This window comes from Malus sylvestris, chromosome 16, assembly GCF_916048215.2.
Source record: "Malus sylvestris chromosome 16, drMalSylv7.2, whole genome shotgun sequence".
Taxonomy (NCBI): domain Eukaryota; kingdom Viridiplantae; phylum Streptophyta; class Magnoliopsida; order Rosales; family Rosaceae; genus Malus; species Malus sylvestris.
In genome coordinates, this window is record NC_062275.1 from 33,584,876 (window position 1) to 33,604,885 (window position 20,010).

A 20,010-nucleotide genomic window follows, 5' to 3' on the forward strand; every position below is an offset into this window, starting at 1 on the left:
TGTCAACGAATTGAGAATGGATAGGACTTTTGGCATATTATGTGACTTACTTCGTCAAGATGGGAGGGTAAAAATGGATGGTTTGGTGTCTGTAGAGGAGCAGGTGTGTATGACTTTACAAATACTAGCACATCATACTAAGAATCGTAGTGTTGGTGGTAGATTTTATAGGTCGAGAGAGACTATAAGTAGGTATTTCAATAGTGTATTGCAAGGAATTTTGCGATTACAAGGTATCCTACTAGAAGTCCCTCAGCCTGTGCCTATTGATTCTACAGATCCTAGGTGACGATGTTTTAAGGTATGTTGATAATTTTTTTCATTTTCCCTAAGCTTTAACTCTTCATTCCCTTTGTATAAATTAACAAAAGCTTTTTTTTTTTTTTTTTTTTTTTTTTATAATTGCTTGGGAGCATTAGATGGAACACACATTGATGTGCATGTACCTGAAATTGACAAACCAAGATACCGAACTAGAAAGGGTCTAGTCGCAACTAATGTGTTAGGTGTGTGTTCAGGAGATATGCAGTTCATATATGTGTTTCCGGGGTGGGAGGGTTCCGCATCAGACTTTAGAGTGCTATATGATGCAATTACTAGGCCTAATGGTTTAAAGGTACCAGCGGGTAAGACTATTAGTTAGTCTCAACTTTGTAAGTTAGGTCTAATTTTGTTTGTGAACTACAAAATACTAATAAGGTCTTCTTCTTTTTTATTAGGTTATTATTACCTTGTAGATGGTGGTTATACAAATGGTGAAGGATTCCTTGCACCCTATAGAGGAATACCTTATCATTTATCTGAATGGGAGGGACGAACACCTTCTAATAAGGAAGAATATTTTAACATGAAGCATTCTAAGGCAAGGAATGTAATTGAATGCTGTTTTGGCTTGCTAAAAGGAAGGTGGAGGATACTAAGGAGTCCATCTCTCTATCCGATAAGGACACAAGGTCGAATAATTACCGCTTGATGCCTATTACACAATCTTATTAGGCAAGAGATGTATGTAGATCCAATGGAGAATTTTCCAATAATAGAAGATGGACAAAATATAGAAGAAGGTGAATATGTTGGTAGTGTTGAAACATCTGACCAGTGAACTGCAAAAAGGAATGCCATGGCTCATGAAATGTATAATGAGTGGAGAGCAATTAGGAACCAGCAATCGAACTAGCTATATGTGTTAATGATAACATTTTATTTTAGTTTTCCTTTTTATCATGCATATGTTGGATATTAGCAAAATGATTATATTGCTTATCAGTGAATGTCATTCGATTTATTGATTGGATGGTATGCAAATTAATTGGATATTATGCAAATTGATTGGATATTATGCAAATTGCTTCTTTGTATTGTATTTTAGTACATTCAAATATTTTTTGTTTAGGTATGGATAACGATAATAATTTGAATGCTGCTCAATAGCCAAAAAGAAGAAGGCGTAAATGGGAAGCATTTGAGGAAGAAGTATTACTATCCGTTCTTGAGGATATTGTTGCTCGGAAGCAACGGTGTGACACAGGTGCTTTCAAACAAGGTACTTTGATTGAAATAGCGAAAGCTGTCAATGTTTTATGTCCTAATTCAAATATAAAGGCAACTCCACATATTGAGTCAAAGTTGAAGAAATGGAAAAAAAACATATAGTTTGGTCCTTGACATAATAAACACAAGTGGATTTGCATGGAATGATGTCAAAAAGTGCGTTGAAGTTGACAGTGATGACGCATGGCAAACTTATATGCAGGTTCATATCCTATTTTATTTATACATTAGATATATTCTTGCTGATATATTTGTTACGCATGCTAAATTTTAGTTTTCTATGTTGATATAATCTTAGAAAAATAAAGAAGTCGATGGATGGAGAAGCAAACCATTTCCACTGTATGATATATTTGCATATATATTTGGAAAAGATCAAGCTACGAGTAATGTAGCCAAAACCCCTGCTGAAATGATGGAGGAACAAAGTCATGATCAGGTTGGTGCAAGTGATATTGGAGGTGAAAATGTTGTTTCTTCAATGAACCAACAAAGCATCCCATCTGAAAATAGCCAAAGAAAGAGGAAAAGAGCTATGGGAAGTTCAAGTGATGGAACCGAGGTAATTATCAGTGGACTGAAAGAATTTTATGTTGAAAGTGGGAAGAGGATGCAAATGGTAACTGAAGCTTTAGTTCAAGGTACTGCAGATCATAGTGACATAGCTAACGAACTTGGAGCAATGGGTCTTTCGCCTATGGATCAAATTGATGCATTGACTCTTATTTTGGAAAACCCACAAAATGTGGGAGTGTTCAAGGCAATCAATTCGGAACTCAAGAAAGTGTTCGTCCAAAGGCTTTTAAGCGACAAAGCAAGCGGATGAGTATATTATGTGGTGCCTTTTGACATTGATGTATTTTATTAATTGTACAATCTTAGGTTATGGCTTCTAACTTAGCTTTGCACTATGAAGTATTTTGGCTAATGTTAACTAGGATTTTGTAAATTATGGAGATTTACTTTGGAATGCTATACTATAGTTAATTGGCATTTTGTAAAATATCTTGGATGAAAGTTTTAGTGAATGATGTTTTAAAAGTCAATCAGTGGCAAAGATTGACTTGTCACAAGTATCTTCTTATGTACTTGCATTTGTTGAAGTTGCATGTATTGGGCATCTTCTTTTTCTTCTTTTGGGTGATAGAGTTTAAACCAAGTTACATTTGCAGATTAAAAGAGCTTAGAGAAGGGATATGGATTAAAAGAGCTCAGAGTTTGTGTACACGGATCCCATAAGTCAGTGAGAGCTTAGCTGCAAAAGCTTTTATATAGAATAGAGTTGAGAAATTCCATAGTTCAAGTTCCCAAACACTCACTTTGCTTCCTGAATGTGCCTTAAGGGGTGGGGAGTCTCATCCACTTGAAATGTAATGTTGGTCATTATATGATAAGCTGAAGAATTCTAAAAATTTATAAATATTTGATCACCAATTTGCCATCTTAAACTCAACTATAATATGTCCCAATTCTATTAGTAGGTACTAAAAACAAAACAATTGTCCTTTCTTTTTTAAGATTCATAATATACATGGAAAAAATATGCTCCAATTTAGATTATGAGATTTGTAGCATTACTCTATTACACAATGGCAAAAATTTTAGGGCATTGGGCACAGTTATTGGAGCTATTAAAATAGAACAATAACGTAGTCCTAGTCTAAGCAAACACAAATCTAGTGAACAATATCTTTTCATTATCCTGCTTCTTAGTCTGACACTGCACCAAACGCTTTACTAAGTTAGTCCAACTTAGTCTAATCTAAGCCAGTCCAGCTTAGTCCCTGCAACTGTTCAGTCCGAGACAGTCCGGTGCAACAAACGCACCCCTATTGGACACCCAGGGTCAAAACCATCATTTTACTATGTAATAGACCAAAAATGCAAGACTTGAAGAACAATTGAAGGGAAAAATTGGAAGAACACTGGTGAATGAACAGTACCACGTTTTTCTCTTGCAGTATGTATGTATGTATGTAGGAATGGGCAAAATACCCATGGGTTTGGGTAACCGCGGTTACCCGCCCATTTAAAGTTCACGATTACGGTTATGGGTAACCATTTAGACGAATAAACGCTAATGGATATAACCATTTATTCGTGAAATTTAAATGGCCGGTTGTGGGTATTACCAGCGGTTATAATGGGTATCCATCGATTATGGGTATTACCCACAATTATAACTAGGGGTGGAAAAAAATACCGAATTTCCCAAATTAAACCAAAAAATTCCTGAAACCATACCGAAAAAATACCAAACCGAAGATCCCAAAACATTTAGTACCCAATACCGAACCAAACCGAAATTTTCGGTACAGGAATCGGTTTCAAGTTTTTGTTTTTTGGGTATTCCCAAACCGAACAGAAATAAAAAATATATATATTATTTAATTTTTAAATTTATATTTGAAATTGTAACAACCGTCGGATTCAGTTGAGATTTAATCTCAACCATTGAATAGAAATCAAACCCTACACCTACACTTTGTCTCTCTCGTCTCTCTCGACACTTAGTTCGTTCACTCTCTCTCAAGACTTGCCTCAGACTTAAACCCTCACCTCACCACCTGATTTGTCTCTCCGTTTTCGAATCCGGCCACTCAAGTGACTCACCTGAGTCACATCTCTCTCGCTATCACCTCTTTGGATTTCTCATCCCACACAGAGTCACAGTGGACGAGCCTTCCTTCACGAATCACGACCATCGACGCCACTCTCCTTCTCAATCTCTCTCGATTCCAGTCATCCAGTGCACTGTGCAATTCTCCCCCAAATTAGGTAAAGTTCACAAGCTAATTTAGGGTTTGAATTTTAATTTAGGGTTGGAATTCGAGATTAGGGTTTGTGAAATTTAGCACTTGGAATATAGAGTATACTGCATACTGAGGGTTTAGGGGTTGAATGGGTGGTTGGAATTCGAGATTAGGGTTTCTTTTATGTCACAGACTCACAATTGAAGCATAAATTTGTTATGGGTTGATAGTTCATAATTCATAGTTCATAGTTGTAGCAATAATTGCAGTTGCTGAAATGAATTTCGAGAGTTTGTGTAAATTGATGAATGGAGTTCAGAATTAACCATGGGATTTTGGGATGTTTCTAATGCAGCACCATCAACGTAGTTGCATCTGCATCCTCAACCAATGTTCATACTGGTTCTACCAAGGCCATGGACATGGATGTGATTGTGAGCGTACCCTTTGCGTTGGTGGATGAGATATCTGATGCATCACTAGCAGCAGAGGATGGTTTGCAGCTTGGAGATACCTGTAATACTTGTAAGGCAGGGTGCTCAAGTCAACTTAACCATGACACCTAGAACATGGCAAGGTAGGGGTCTACTCGGGTAAGTGTCGTTTTATTTCGTTTCATTTTTCTTTTGTTAAATGCATTCATGATTTGATACTTGTCATAACTTCTTTGTTAGGGAGGGCATTGGTTAACATTTCGTATTAATGCTATTGAGGTTCTTAAAAGTTCTCCAAAGAAAACCTTTGGTTAGGAAATTGTTATATTGCCAACTATGTTACGTTTAAAGTTATTCTCTTCTTAATATGTTAGTATATCAGCATATTTGGTCTAAGCATCATCGTAAGGCATTATAACTGGAGTTTTCTGATAGATATGGTTTACATTTGATAATGCCATCTATGTGTGGGTGAATCGAATGCCCTTTCTTGGGGTTTTGTTTTTTGAATTGCACAGTAGTATACGCAGTAAGCTATAATAAGTGGAGAACAGATTTTCCTCGCGACATTTAACAGTTTTATTAATCTCAAATTTTTTTGAAGTTGTTCTTCCTCCAAGTTCGTTTCCAGACCATTTTTAGTCTTCCACCCTATATTGTCAGTCACTTTTTGTCCTCAAGACATGGATTCCCATTCTTGCAGAGAACTTTTGGTTCATGGGAAAACATGGAAGGTTGAGGCCTTATATTCAAAAGGTTAAATTTTAAGCCCAATATGCCAAGTTTTAGTCCAAAAGCCCAAAACTATTTCGGGATTCCCGATTTGTCCCAAAATCCCGAAACTATTTCGGGATTCTCGAAAATTGGGATTTCTGAAAATTTGGTTTGGGATCAGTCTCAAAATTAGGATTCCCGAAAATCTCGATTTGGGAATCGGGACAAGAGTTTTGGTTCGGTATCCCATTTAATTTTAATATATGTAAAATAAAAAAAAATTAAAACCGTAATTGAAAAGTAATTAGAATTAACGTCAATTTTTTGCTGCTATGAAGTTGGAATTGAAAGAACCTGAGATGAATTTTTGTTGGTTTTGATTATTTGGAGGAGAAAATGTCGATGGACAAAAAGTGTTTGTGGAATATTTGAAAATGTGGAAGATTGTGAACCAATTGATATTCTGTACTTTTGGAATTGGTTATGTTCAAGTTAAGAAAGAAGCTTTTAGTTCCTTTAACTTTACCATAAAGTTACAACTGACAAGGTTAATTGACGTTATTTTGCAACTTTGAATAATTTAGTATTCAAGATAATGACTATTTTTTGTTTTTAGAAGCTTTACTTTGTAATCATATGGATTATAATTAAAGATTTGTTTGGGTGTAGCAAAAAAATATCGTTCGTAAATTATTATTTGAATGATTGGAATTGTATAATGACTTAAATGATTACAATAGGGAAATGCATGCTAAAATGTACCTATAACGGTGTTTAATTGTCAAAAAACGAAAATTATGACAAATTTTTCTTTTGTAATTTTCAAGTTGTTAAAAAAAACATGTAGATGGGTGAAAAAAGGGGTCAATGGGTAAAAAAATGATAAATGGGTAAACGGGTAAATGGTTATGGTTAAATGGGTACACGGTTATGGGTATGGTTAACCGTTTATAAATGGTTATGGGTATGGGTTAACCGTTTATGCAATTATCCAAAGAGTAAACGGTTATGCGGGTATGAACATAAACGGTTATGGATAAATAACCGCAGTTACCCGTCCGCCATAACCATTGTCCATCCCTACATGTGTAGGTGTGTGTGTATAACTTGGTTTCTTATGTATTGTAGGGTTTTGTCTTATTAGGATTTTGTCATCTATTAGTATAAATAGATGATCTAAAGAGCAATTTAAGACATAAGATTGTGAGGCATTGATAGGATGCACACCATAAAGTAGCACACAAATGTCCTATTGATTTTCCTTATTAACAATAAGATTTGTCAATTGTAGCATATGAAAATAAGGGTCTTTCCCGCAGAAGATTGTTTTATGTAACTACTTATAATGTCACAAAAACTAGTTGCTGTCCCTACTGACCAGCCACCGAAAAATAATTATTAGACCGACTTACACTTATCTAAATTCTACGAACTTTTATATGCAGATACTAGACACAAAGAGCTACACTCACACAAATTTTTGGGTTTTTTGGAGTTGATTTGCTATTTAAATTAAATCGAACAAAAACAGGACAGAAACAGATATTAAGTAGTTCACAAATTAAGAAAAACGAGTTAGGGGTATTGTTATCCACCACCAAATAATCATGCAAACATGTTATGTTTCATTCAAATTTCTTTTATTTCCGGATGAAGATGCTCAAGTTGGCTCAATGTTAGAATTCAACATATTACTCTTTCTTACGTAGTATGTTAAGAGAATGGCGTTTTCAACTTAACTTAGTTCCTAGCATGCAATCTAGAATGGCGTGTTCATAGATTTAACAAGAAGAAATCATTAAGAACGAAAAAAGTTTGAGTCATCACAAGGCATCGTAAGTACTAGCATTGTCTTACTTATCCTAGAAATTGGTTCACATGTTAATCGCAATTAACAAGTACTACTCTAGAACATATGTAGGTCCTCATTCGACAAGGGCAGGCACACACATATTCATAGCATTAGAATCCTAGATATGCTTACTAAGTATGCATCCATAGAAAACAAATAACACTAGTACCAAAAACACTTTGCGCGACGCAAGTCCTTCGTCGCGCAAAGTCCCAAAACATCGCGCAAAACTTAGTACAACAAACCTTCGTCGTGCAAAGGCAGTGACAGAAGGCTTTGCGCGACGAACATGGGCATGCGTCGCGCAAACAGGCTTTGCACGACGTATGCCCATGTTCGTCGCGCAAAGCCTGTTTGCGTGACGTAGCCTACGTCGCGCAAAGCCTTATTAAAAAATATAAAAAAATATTTTTGGCCAAAACCACATCTTTGCGCGACCTAGCCTATGTCGCGCAAAGCCTTATAAAAAAATATTTTTGGCCAAAACTACATCTTTGCGCTACCTAACCTACGTCGCGCAAAGCCTTATTAAAAATTGAAAAAATTGTTGTGGTCTATTTTATCTGACAGAGGGACTAGGGCCGGCGGCAGAGAGAGAGAGGAGAGAGATGTGTGTTTGTAGAATTGTAGGGGAATGTGTGTGTTGTTATCCCTCCTACATTGTGCCTTTATTTATAGTAGTAAAGGGAGAGAAGATATTCCTTCTTCTCCAAGTAATACAAGTTGTAATAGGAAAGGATAACTAGAATCAAATCTTATCTAGGATTTACACAATCATACTTAAACTAGGAATGTTTACAACACTCCCCCTTGAGTGTGTAAATACTCAAGGTAGATTCAGCATCATGCAGAAGTTGAGGAAGTCGACTCGTCGACATTGATTCCAAGGAACAACGCTTATTCTCAATAAGGTAGGAACTTGCATAAGTAGTAAGTCTCACTAAAAAACCCTAAGGCTATGGCAAAAACCCAAGTAGGGACAAAATCCATAGTCTAAGGAAAAATGCATGAGAAATGCAAAGTCAAAAGAAACGTCTACAGGACGTCATCAGGGATATGACCAGCCCAAGGTGGGTGCCTCGTTAAAACCTAGTTAGGTAGCAAAAACCCAGTGGGAAAAATGCTCCTAATCGTAGGGAAAAAGAGTACATTAAGATCAAGCAAGTATCTAGAAGATACTCCCCCTGAGTTTGACATAATTCCAAAGAGAAATAGCAAAGTTACAACTCAGAAAGTTTACGCATACCAATTCCATGAACAAGCTTCTGAAACGTCGCCTTCGGTAGTGATTTGGTGAAGAGGTCGGCCAGATTGTCTTGTGATCGGATTTGCGTGACTTCAATCTTCTGATGCTCTTGTTGTTGATGTGTAAAGAAGAACTTCGGCGCAATATGCTTGGTGTTGTCTCCTTTGATGTAACCCTTCTTGAGCTGTTCGATGCAAGCTGCGTTGTCTTCAAAAATCGTCGTCGGGGCATTAACGGCAGGATGAAGATCACAGGAGCTTCGAATATGGCCCACTACTGCTCTCAACCAAAAGCATTCCCGAGTTGCTTCATGTAAGGCGAGAATTTCAGCATGGTTAGACGAAGTGGCAACTAAGGTCTGTTTAGTTGACCTCCAAGATATTGCGGTGCCTCCAACGGTAAAGACATAACCCGTTTGAGAACGCGCCTTGTGCGGATCAGATAAGTATCCAGCGTCGGCATAACCAATAAGGCGAGAATCAACCCGATGAGCATAGGGTGCGGCATCACTCGAGGATTCGTAGGGATAGAATAAGCCCAAATCCGTAGTACCCTTAAGGTAACGGAAGATGTCTTTCACGCCAGTCCAATGTCTGCGTGTTGGTGCATTGCTGTATCTTGCCAAAAGATTAACAGCGAAGGAGATGTCGGGTCTAGTGCATTGAGCTAAGTACAATAAAGCGCCTATCGCACTTAGATAAGGAACTTCAGGCTCCAAAATCTCTTCATCATCCTCCTTCGGACGGAAGGGATCTCGCTTTGCATCTAGCGTACGAACGACCATAGGAGTACTCGAAGGCTTCGCTTTATCCTCATTAAAACGGCGCAACACCTTCTGGGTGTAGTTCGATTGATGTACTAGGATTCCATCCGAACAATGCTCTATCTCGAGGCCGAGACAGTATCAAGTCTTACCTAGATCTTTCATCTCAAATTCCGACTTCAGGTGCGAAGCAGTTCTCGCGAGCTCTTCAGGAGTTCCGATGAGATTCATGTCATCGACATATACTGCAACAATCGCAAATCCGGAATGTGACTTCTTAATGAACACACAAGGGCATAGTTCGTTATTCACATATCCCTGACTAGTCAAATACTCACTTAAACGGTTATACCACATTCTTCCGGATTGTTTCAAACCGTATAGTGAACGCCTCAGCCGAATTGAGAGCGTGTTCCGGGGTTTGGAAATATTTGAACCAGTCAATGTAAGTCCTTCGGGAACTTTCATATAAATTTCCGTATCAAGATCCCCATAGAGATACGCGGTTACTACGTCCATCAGCTGCATATCCAGTTTTTCGGAAACTACCAAACTGATAAGGTATCGAAAAGTAATCACATCCATAACGGGTGAGTAAGTTTCGTCATAGTCAATCCCGGGGCGTTGTGAGAAACCTTGTGCTACAAGACGAGCTTTGTATCGCACAATTTCGTTCTTCTCATTACGCTTCCAAACGAAAACCCACTTGTAGCCAACGGGCTTCACATGTGGAGGAGTAGGAACTACAGGTCCAAACACCTTACGTTTCGCAAGTGAATCAAGTTCGACTTGGATTGCTTGTTTCCAGTTTGACCAATCAGCTCTACGTCGACATTCATCAACGGAACGCGGTTCAATGTCATCGCTCAACATGATCTCAGTAGCTACTGCAAATGCTAATGCATCGTCGACAATCATCTCATTTCTACGCCACACATCATCTAAGCTAGCATAATAGACCGAAATCTCACGATTCTCGGGAGGAGGATTCGTCTCTTCAAGGACGCTTCCATAATCTAGAATTTCCTCATGAGTTGGGTAAAATGAGTAAGCGATAGTCGGATTCACGGTAGGCTCTTCAGGACCTTGTGCCGTGGTTTTCCTCTTCCGGGGGTGTGAATCCTTTGAACCAAGGGGTCTGCCACGCTTTTGTGTAGGGGCAAATGATTGGCTAGCCGCTAATGTACGTGGATCACCAGAATTGGCGTCCCGGGCTTCCAGGAGGGTAGTCCGTCGTACATTTGGTACATCCATCTTTGCAGGCGTATTCGCAGCTGGAATATGTGATCTTGTCACGCGCGCTAGATCGGTGAAAGCATCTGGCATGCTCTGAGCTATGCTCTGGAGATCTAATATGCGCTGCACTTCAGCTTCAGACTGAGCGGTGCGGGGATCTAAATGAGACAAAGTGGGAGTCGTCCACGATAATTCGCGTCGTTCATTAGGAACGTTGACGTTCTTATCTCCCCCTAACGACGGGAAGACGATCTCATAGAAGTGACAATCCGCGAAACGAGCGGTAAACAGATCGCCTGTCAAAGGTTCTAAGTAACGAATAATCGAAGGAGAATCATATCCGACATAGATTCCCATCCTTCGCTGAGGCCCCATTTTTGTACGTAAGGGCGGCGAGATCGGCACATAGACCGCATAACCAAAAACGCGCAGATGCGATATGTCGGGTTCGCATCCGGTGACCAACTGAAGGGCACTAAATGGTTGTGTCGCAACAGGCCTCAGGCGGACCAACTTTGCTGCGTGCAATATTGCATGGCCCCAAGCAGCGATCGGGAGCTTGGTACGTATGACCAACGATCGAGCAATCATTTGTAAACGCTTAATGAAAGCCTCTGCCAGGCCGTTCTGGGTGTGAACATGGGGTACAGGATGTTCAACTTCAACCCCAACCGACATGCAATAGTCATCAAAAGTTTTAGATGTGAATTCTCCAGCATTATCCAATCGAATAGATTTGATCGGATAATCAGGGTGGTGAGCCCTGAGCTTGATAACCTGAGCCAACAGTTTGGAGAATGCAGCGTTCCTTGTGGACAACAAGCACACGTGTGACCAACGTGTAGAAGCGTCAACCAAAACCATAAAATAGCTAAATGGTCCGCAGGGAGGTTGAATCGGTCCACAAATGTCCCCCTGAATCCGTTGTAGAAAAATAGGAGGATTCGAACGAATCTTGTCATAAGAAGGCTTAGTAATAAGTTTTCCCATAGAACATGTTTGACATGCAATTTCATGGATCGAACCTAAGCTTCGGGTTAGTGGATGCCCGTGTGAAGTTTTAAGGATACGGCGCATCGCTATTCGTCCAGGATGTCCCAAACGATCATGCCAAAGTGTAATTTCGTGCGCGGTCCCTGTGGTAGGGCCGGCCACATAGTGGCATTCTATGGGGCGTATGGTCGTAGTATACAGACCACTCGGGTTACGCTCCATCTTCTCTAGAATACGCTTCTGGCCATATTCGTAGGAAGTTACGCACAGAAATTCAACTCCGTTTTCTACGTGGGTTTCAGCGTGGTAATTGTTATCTCTAATGTCCTTGAAACTTAGTAACGTTCTTCCGGAACGTGGAGAATAGAGTGCCTCAGCAATGGTCAAGATTGTACCATTGGACAACATTATACGTGCCTTACCGTATCCTTCGATCAGGTTGGATGGGCCTGAGAGGGTTGTCAGAGGTGCATTCTTAGGTACGAAGTTAGTGAAATAGATGCGTTCACGCAAAACAGTATGCGTGGTTGCACTATCTGCCAGACAACTAACTTTCCCACTAGTCATACCTAGAATGAAAAATTAATTTGAATCGGTCACATGCATAAAAGTTTATAAAAACAAGTATCAATTCAAAATAATTTCATTTATTCAAGGAAAAAACTTAATATCCAAAATAAATCGCCAACTAATAATCCAAAACATAAAGGAAAATTGTTCAAAATCAACCAAAAAACAAGGTGGGGGTTCGGCCACAAGGTGGAATTCGGCCCCAATTGTCTTATTTTAACTGAAAAATAAGTCTATGTCTAAGATTCTAATCTTCCATAGGAGTGGTATCCTCCTGAAAATCAGAAACCTCCATCTTTGTAGTCTCCGGTTCGTCCACTTGCAGGAAGTTTGATTCAAACTTCGTACGACGAGAATGATATGCATCCACAACCTTCTTGGGAGCACGGCAAATACGAGACCAATGGTCCTTGGAACCACAACGATAGCACATATCGTCATTCATTGTGGCAGGTGCTTTGCCCTTATTCTTGAAGTTCGGGGCCTTGGGAGCGAGGTTTGGGCGCTTCTGGGCTTTGTTTCCTCCCTTGGATGGGCCTTGGCTCTGTTGACCTGGGTGGGATGGCTTCTGGCCGCCCTTACCACGCCTCTTTTGGTGTTTTGGGTGCTGATTAGTGCTATAATGTGCTTCAGGCACAGCAGTAGCCCCAGTAGGTCGAGCTTGATGATTCTTCATCAACAGCTGGTTCTGCTTTTCAGCAAGAAGTAAAACAGAGATCAAATCCGAGAACTTAGTGAACTTCTGAGCTCTATATTGTTGCTGCAGGACAATATTAAAAGCAGAGAAGGTCGAGTAGGTCTTCTCCAGGAGATCCTCTTCAGTCAAAGTTTCATTGCAAAACTTGAGAAGTGATCGGATTCGACAAACTTCAGAATTATATTCATTCACAGACTTAAAGTCTTGGAAGCGCAAGTGCTGCCAGTCGTGTCTTGCTTCAGGCAAGAATATGTCCTTTTGGTGATCGAAACGATCAGCCAAAGCGACCCATAATGCACGTGGATCCTCCTCAGCAAGGTACTCAGTTTGTAGAGCGTCATGGATATGTCTTCGGATGAAGATCATAGCAGTGGCTTTTTCAGCTTCGCCAACAGGTGCATCCGTTGCTTCTTCAATAGCAGGACGCAAGTTCTTTGCAGTGAGGTGGAGCTTCACATCTTGAACCCACTTGAGGTAGTTCCTTCCAGAAACCTCCAAAGCGGTGAAGTCGAGTTTGTTCAAATTCGACATGTTCCTATCACAAAATAGATGGACAAGATGTGGTTAGTGTAATGGAGAAAAATCAATCCATTCACATAGGAGTAGAACATACAGGTTCTAATAGACATGTATTGGTTTAATTTTGCATGAAAAACTTCGGGTTTTCATGGGTGATATATTTAAGTGAAAACTTCGGGTTTTCAAACAAGGCATGTGTATAAGAAACTTCGGGTTTCAAAGTAATTATGAACTTCAGGTTCATATATTCCTGCAGGCAAACACAAATATATATGCAAACAAATATGCAAAGAATATATGCAGAAATATTGTATAATGATAAGTGAATTAATTAATTTATTTTATTGTATTTTATTTTTTATTTTTTATTTTTTTTTGTAACTTCAGTACAAAAGAGATTTTATTAATATTGAGAAACTAAACTTCGGAGAAGACATAAAACTTGACCCAGTTACAAACGGAAAATACATGATCATCCTCAATAATATTCTGGAAGCCCTTAATCAAAATTTGAAGCAAACTATATGACTGCGATTGCCAAATTTGAAATTACAACTGCTTCAAAGAGAGAGATTCAAAAAACTAGAAAACCTTAGTTTGAATGCGAACAATAAGAGTGAGATATTAACGATTATTCTTTACAATAATTTTAATGAATCACATATTTACGTTGATGCATATGCAAATAATAGTTTCATTGCATGTACATATGTAAGATTCAATTCATGACAAATATCAAATTCACATAATTGTAGCAATTTTGATTATGAAGCATACACAATTTATGTAGAATCTAAAATACGTTAAACGTAAAGTTGGGTCATGCATCATGGTGAATGTTCATGCTATCAGGGCTTGCAAAATATCGAGTTAAAAGTCGTTGTTTGGAAAGAACCTGATTGCGTGATGATATGGATGAACTGGTTTGATGCAGAAAAAAAATCTCCAACGTCAGATTCCTAAGCGCAGCGGTAGGAGCGTGCTGATAACGTGTTGTGGTCTATTTTATCTGACAGAGGGACTAGGGCTGGCGGCAGAGAGAGAGGAGAGAGATGTGTGTTTGTAGAATTGTAGGGGAATGTGTGTGTTGTTATCCCTCCTACATTGTGCCTTTATTTATAGTAGTAAAGGGAGAGAAGATATTCCTTCTTCTCCAAGTAATACAAGTTGTAATAGGAAAGGATAACTAGAATCAAATCTTATCTAGGATTTACACAATCATACTTAAACTAGGAATGTTTACAACAAAAATAATATTTTTGGCCAAAACCAAAAATACTAATTTTTAGATTTTTAATAAATATTGTAATTAAATTCTAAACAATAATTAATTAAGCAAATAAAAGTATTTAATTATAAAATATATGAAAATGTACATACAAGATGTTCGAACAAAAAAGAAAAAATTACAAGTAGTCTTCTATACATCAGGCTACTAGGTATCGGCAGGTTGAAGTGGCTCGAAAGTCGAAGGTGTAGCAAGATCAGGTACTGGTAGTGAGATTTGGAGGCCGGACGTCTGTATGGCTCGTACAAGGTCTCTCATATGCTCCTTCATTTGCTCGCCCTGGGCCCTCATCTGCTCCTTCATCTGCTCAGCCTAGACCCTCATCTACTATTTCATCTGCTCGCCCTGGGCTCTCATCTGCTTGCCCTGGATCTCAAGCTAACCCTGTAGGGTTGTCAGTTGCTCCTTCAATGCATCAACCTCTGCTGTGTTCGAGTTGGAAGAAGAGGCACTCGTCTCACGAACTCGCGCTTTTCCCATGCACCGAACAACCTTACCATGACGACAACCGAAGTTTTGCTCCATCACATCAGTCACGATCTGAAAACCTGGATCCTTGGGTACCGTGACGTCCTCGATCGGGGTATCCGGGGGAAATTGTGATGTTGCTTCTTGGACAACAGTAGCGCGCTTTTCCACCATAAGAGCCTGTAAAAATAAATTCAATAGGGGACAAACATCTTCATTCATTTCTTCAAGAAGACAAACATCTCCAGCAAGCCAATGCACACTTCATAATAGTTGATATTTGAATTGTAAACCCTTGTGAATTTGAATCACCAACCACGTATGAGATAAACAAGGGAAAATATAAAGCTTAGAATTCAAAATCTCACGTCTCAAGAACATCGTATGCAGAAAAATTCAAATCCACATAATCATTTACACAAAAGGCAAGCAATAATGATCCAAGTGAGTACATCGTGCCTGTTAAAAATAATTGATCGCTAGAATTCAAGGTTCATTTTTTATTTCAAACCACCTGCCATGGATGGACTTTCTCACTAAAAGAATTCCGTGACACGCAAAATAGCAGTGAAAATGTAGAAGAGTTTTGTGACATGAAAAATAACCGTGAACCTTCAGCATGTATTGCAGAGCGAACCCCACTATTCAACTGATTTAGCATAGTTGTAATTGTCAACCAATCTCTAGCAGCAACTGAATTATAAGGACCAATACTTCAAGGAATGTAACCATTGAAACTTCATTTAGCATCAACTACACTACATACCAACTCTTGTTCAATATCCAGTAAAGTAATTATGTTTAATTCTCCGACAACAGTAAACACATAAATATAACAAAATTCAATACCAGGACCGAGATTTATCACACCAAAGAAACACATCAACCAAACCCATTATCCCAACTTTAGAAGTTCCAACTATAACATCGAATTTTTGCCCCCACCCTCACAAAACCCTCAAAAGGCACCAATAAAAAAATCTAAAATTCAAGGAAATTCACTTCAGATTGCAAGAGCCTTATCTGACCCTTCCATCAACTTGTCATCAGTTGGACAGAGACATTGTAGGGTCGAAATGTGCTCTTGCTACAATCACTGAAGTCCGGTGCACCCACGGACGTCAAGCCAATGATGTTGCTCACTGCTTAGCCAAGTCTAGTTTGAATGTTGGTAGTCAATTAATGTGAATGGCTTACTAGCCTACTTTTATTCTCGACATCCTTGTTGAGGATACATTGTAACTTAAATTTGTCTGATTGGGTTATGGCTGATTTGGCCTCACCCTATCTCCTATCGTTTCCATATAATGTTTAATAACAGAATATAAACAATATTTGAACAATTCATACATATAAGAATAATAACAATTACATATACTTACATGAAGGTGCTCAGAGATCTCATTTCCAGGTCGAACGTAAACTTCCTCGAACGTGTCGATCTCTGGGAACTTAGAACCCCCTGAAGAAAAAAACATTAAGAAAATTTTATTAATCAATAATAATAAATAAATTGTATAAAATTTCAAAATTAATATACCTAACATCGTGCCTCAAGCCTATACGAAAAGGGCTTCGAACCAGAATGGTGAAGAAGTGTCTTTGAGTCCCGAGCTTTCTTGCCAGCAAGAGATTTATTCTGTTAAACACACAATATACATGTTAGTGTGACTATTTGAAATAAATTAATAAAAAAAGCTTTAAAAATAACTAAAACAATAATAAATTATTATTAAAATATTACGTACATACCACAAATTTTGGGTCCGTAAAATGTTTGCAGAGCCACTCCCAATCCTCTGGCCGGTCCTTCAACTCGATTGGGCAACCATGTAGGCGAGCAACCTTCGGATCATCGTATCGCTGAAAATGCGTGTGAAGATAGTTCTTCCAATGTTTGTACCGGGTTGCTAAGCCCTCCTCTAAGTAGGTCATGGCCTCAGGGGATATGTCCTTAAGATCAAAAACGACCTACGAATATGAAAAACTATAAAATAATAGTAAGAAATTTAATAATATTAAGATAATATATTTTGGTTTTTAATATTTGTAAACAAAACTAAAAAAATGATAAAGGCTAAAAATTAATATACTAACCAACAACTTTAAAGAAATGACAAAGGCTAAAAATTAATATACTAACCGACAACTTGTCTCGCACCAGTTCCTTCGTCCTCTGAGGAATATCTGCCCAAGAGTCCCACTGCATAGGACAATTTTGCTTAATAACAACACCACAGCCACTAGCGACGCCACTATGCTGTTGTGAGGTAGCCGCTCCACAATGTCGCGGGTCATACTGAATCTTGATCTTGGAGCTAGTCATACGTACGCTCTGAGCCGACTTTAGCATTCGACTAGGCCCCCTAGTGTATTTTTTAGCTAGCCAAAAATATTTAAATGGTGAAAACCGTAAGCTTAAATTTGTACACAAAATTTGACACAACCTCCCCTAATAGTATAGCATTTCCCAAAACCTTAAAACAGTAAAATAACGGTAATTCACGACCCGCAACACATTTTCACAATCCAGCAAATTTTCATCATCATAAAAATAATAATTTTAAATGGAAAAAAAAATACAACGTAGTGATCGAGAATTAGAAAAAACTACCTGGATGGGAGGCCTCATCCTCAACTCTGGATACTAAGGAAGTATGATCAGAAGGCTCCGGCTCGCGGCGGCACCGGTGAGGCCGCTGTGCACTGAGCGGCTGAATCGACACTGATGATGTCGATGAGACGAGCACCTGGGATGCCGTAGGAGTAGCCTCAATAAGGGGTGTAGGCTCCCCAATCAATGGAGCACTCACGCTTAGAGCAATAGATGCTGATAATGAGGGAGCCGCCTCGGTCACACTCCGACGACGAGTGATCAACCGCGACATCTATACACTTTTTAGTAAAAGAGAGATGTAGACTTGTTTTTTGGGATCAACAGATATAGGTAGACTACATGAGAAACAAGGATCAACCCACAACAATCATTTACTTAATATGGAAAGCAACAAAATTAAAACTGAACATTAGATATTGCTGAAGCTTACAGAAGCAGCCCGTTCTGATTTCAGTCGCTTTTAAACAAAGTTATCAAGTTTCTGTGCATAAATTTCTCCAGTATCACTGTTGAAACAATTAGGAATATCAATTGGTAACTATTGACTACCATAAAAAAACAAAATTTACGTGGAATTTAAAATACATTATGACGGAAGTAGAAAAAAAAAAATCAAAGGAACAGGTCTTATAATGAGGCAAAACCAAATTGCATTATCTCTGTTTTTTATATTGAGATTCCACTGTAAGATTTTGGTATGGTAATTACAAGTGCAATTTAAAAGAGAAACCTTTTACTAAGATGGTTAACTGTAATTTCATTAAGTGCAGTTCCAACAGATTATGGTCAGATTGTTATACTTACTACATGACAGATTGTTAGTTTAGCAATCAAGATTGAATTAACCTGATATGAAAAGGGTGAGCTACAAAGCTTAGTAAGCAACAATATCTGATATGAAATGATTAAACGCACAATCAAAGAAGTTGGATTCAAGAGGTCCAATACAATGAACACAAAAATTCAATGATCAATAACGATACAAACAACATCTGTAATTCCTCATCAGTAAATCCAATGAGGCCTTATTCTCATGGTGGTGTGTCACTACCAACTGATCAGAGGTCCTGACTCCTTCACAAAGAAGGCACAAACACTATGATTTAGACGAACTGAGTCAACCACAAGTTTAGATCCTATTCGATGTTCGACTATAAACACTTTGAACGATGAAACACAAGCAATCGTATATGAATCAATAATAAAAAAAAAGGTTAAAATGTCAAAGGGGGCAACTTAACTGAATCAAAGCTCAATAACAAAGTAGCTCAGAGATTTATAAACATGGAGGCAAAGCAAAGCTAACAGCACAAGAATACTTACAGATTCACTAAGCTTGAAACCATGAAATCCAACAGAAGATTGAGTTTGTTTCTTATTGTGGCCTAACAGACATCTCTTAAATACTAACTGTTGTTTGATTTAGATAACTAGTACAGGGTTGTGGTCGTAGAATGAGTCAGAGTTCACCAATCAAGATTGAATTAACCTGGAAAGAGATCACCCATTTTAAGAGAATTACTGTCACGAATAACATAACAAATATGCTTCATTCATATGAAAGCACCAGTGTTAAAATTTGGTCGTTTGCAGTGTACCTCAACACTAACAGGAACCTATCCCTGTTACTCAACTTGTGAGGGAAACTACGGCTGTTATGCAGGCGTTCACTCAATCTGGGTAATTATCACACTTCTGATACATGTGCTACACTGCCGGATCCTTGACCACTTTCAAAAACCAGGGGAAGTTAGGGTTTCATGAAAAATCTAGTAAGTGAAAATCTATAATGAAATTGCTTCAAACTGCAAACAAGAAACAACACCAATGAAATTCTTAAACCCTAAAATTCAGCCCATTTCCTAATAATTTATCCCAAATAAAAACCTTGATTCAATCCCCATTTCAAAATTAAAACCCTAATTCCCATTAACAAATTTTAAAACCCTGAAATCCATCCCATGCCCTAGTAATTTATCCCAAATTAAAACCCTAAATTCTAAAATTCATCTCAATTCACAACCAAAATCCTTAATTTCACAATTACATAATTTGTAATTACACTTACTTTGAAGGAGAGAGACAAGCACGACGAAGGGGGTGGTGGCTGCCCGTCGTATAGAACGAGAGGGAGAGAGACAACCGACAGTGGGGTTCGAGATTGGGGCGCTTTGGGGTTCAAGATTTGGCGTTCAAGCGTGATGAGTGAAGAGGAGGAAGGCTACGGGAGAGAGCGGGCGTGATGAGCGAGAGGGAAGAGAGACCGAGTGAGAGAGAGTCAGGGTCTGGGAATATTTTGGCCAAAGTTG

General features: G+C 38.6%; 1 protein-coding gene and 1 pseudogene across 1 annotated transcript; one reads left to right on the forward strand and one right to left on the reverse strand.

Moving 5' to 3' along the window:
• Positions 1 to 1,003: 1,003 nt before the first annotated feature.
• LOC126609308 (uncharacterized) lies at positions 1,004 to 4,892 on the forward strand. The gene is made up of 4 exons (XM_050277253.1): positions 1,004 to 1,072; positions 1,432 to 1,543; positions 4,170 to 4,329; positions 4,660 to 4,892. The coding sequence occupies exons 1-4, from the start codon at positions 1,004 to 1,006 to the stop codon at positions 4,868 to 4,870; spliced, it is 552 nt and encodes a 183-aa protein (XP_050133210.1). The 3' UTR covers positions 4,871 to 4,892.
• Positions 4,893 to 14,659: 9,767 nt separating this feature from the next.
• On the reverse strand, positions 14,660 to 20,010 carry LOC126607380 (uncharacterized; annotated as a pseudogene).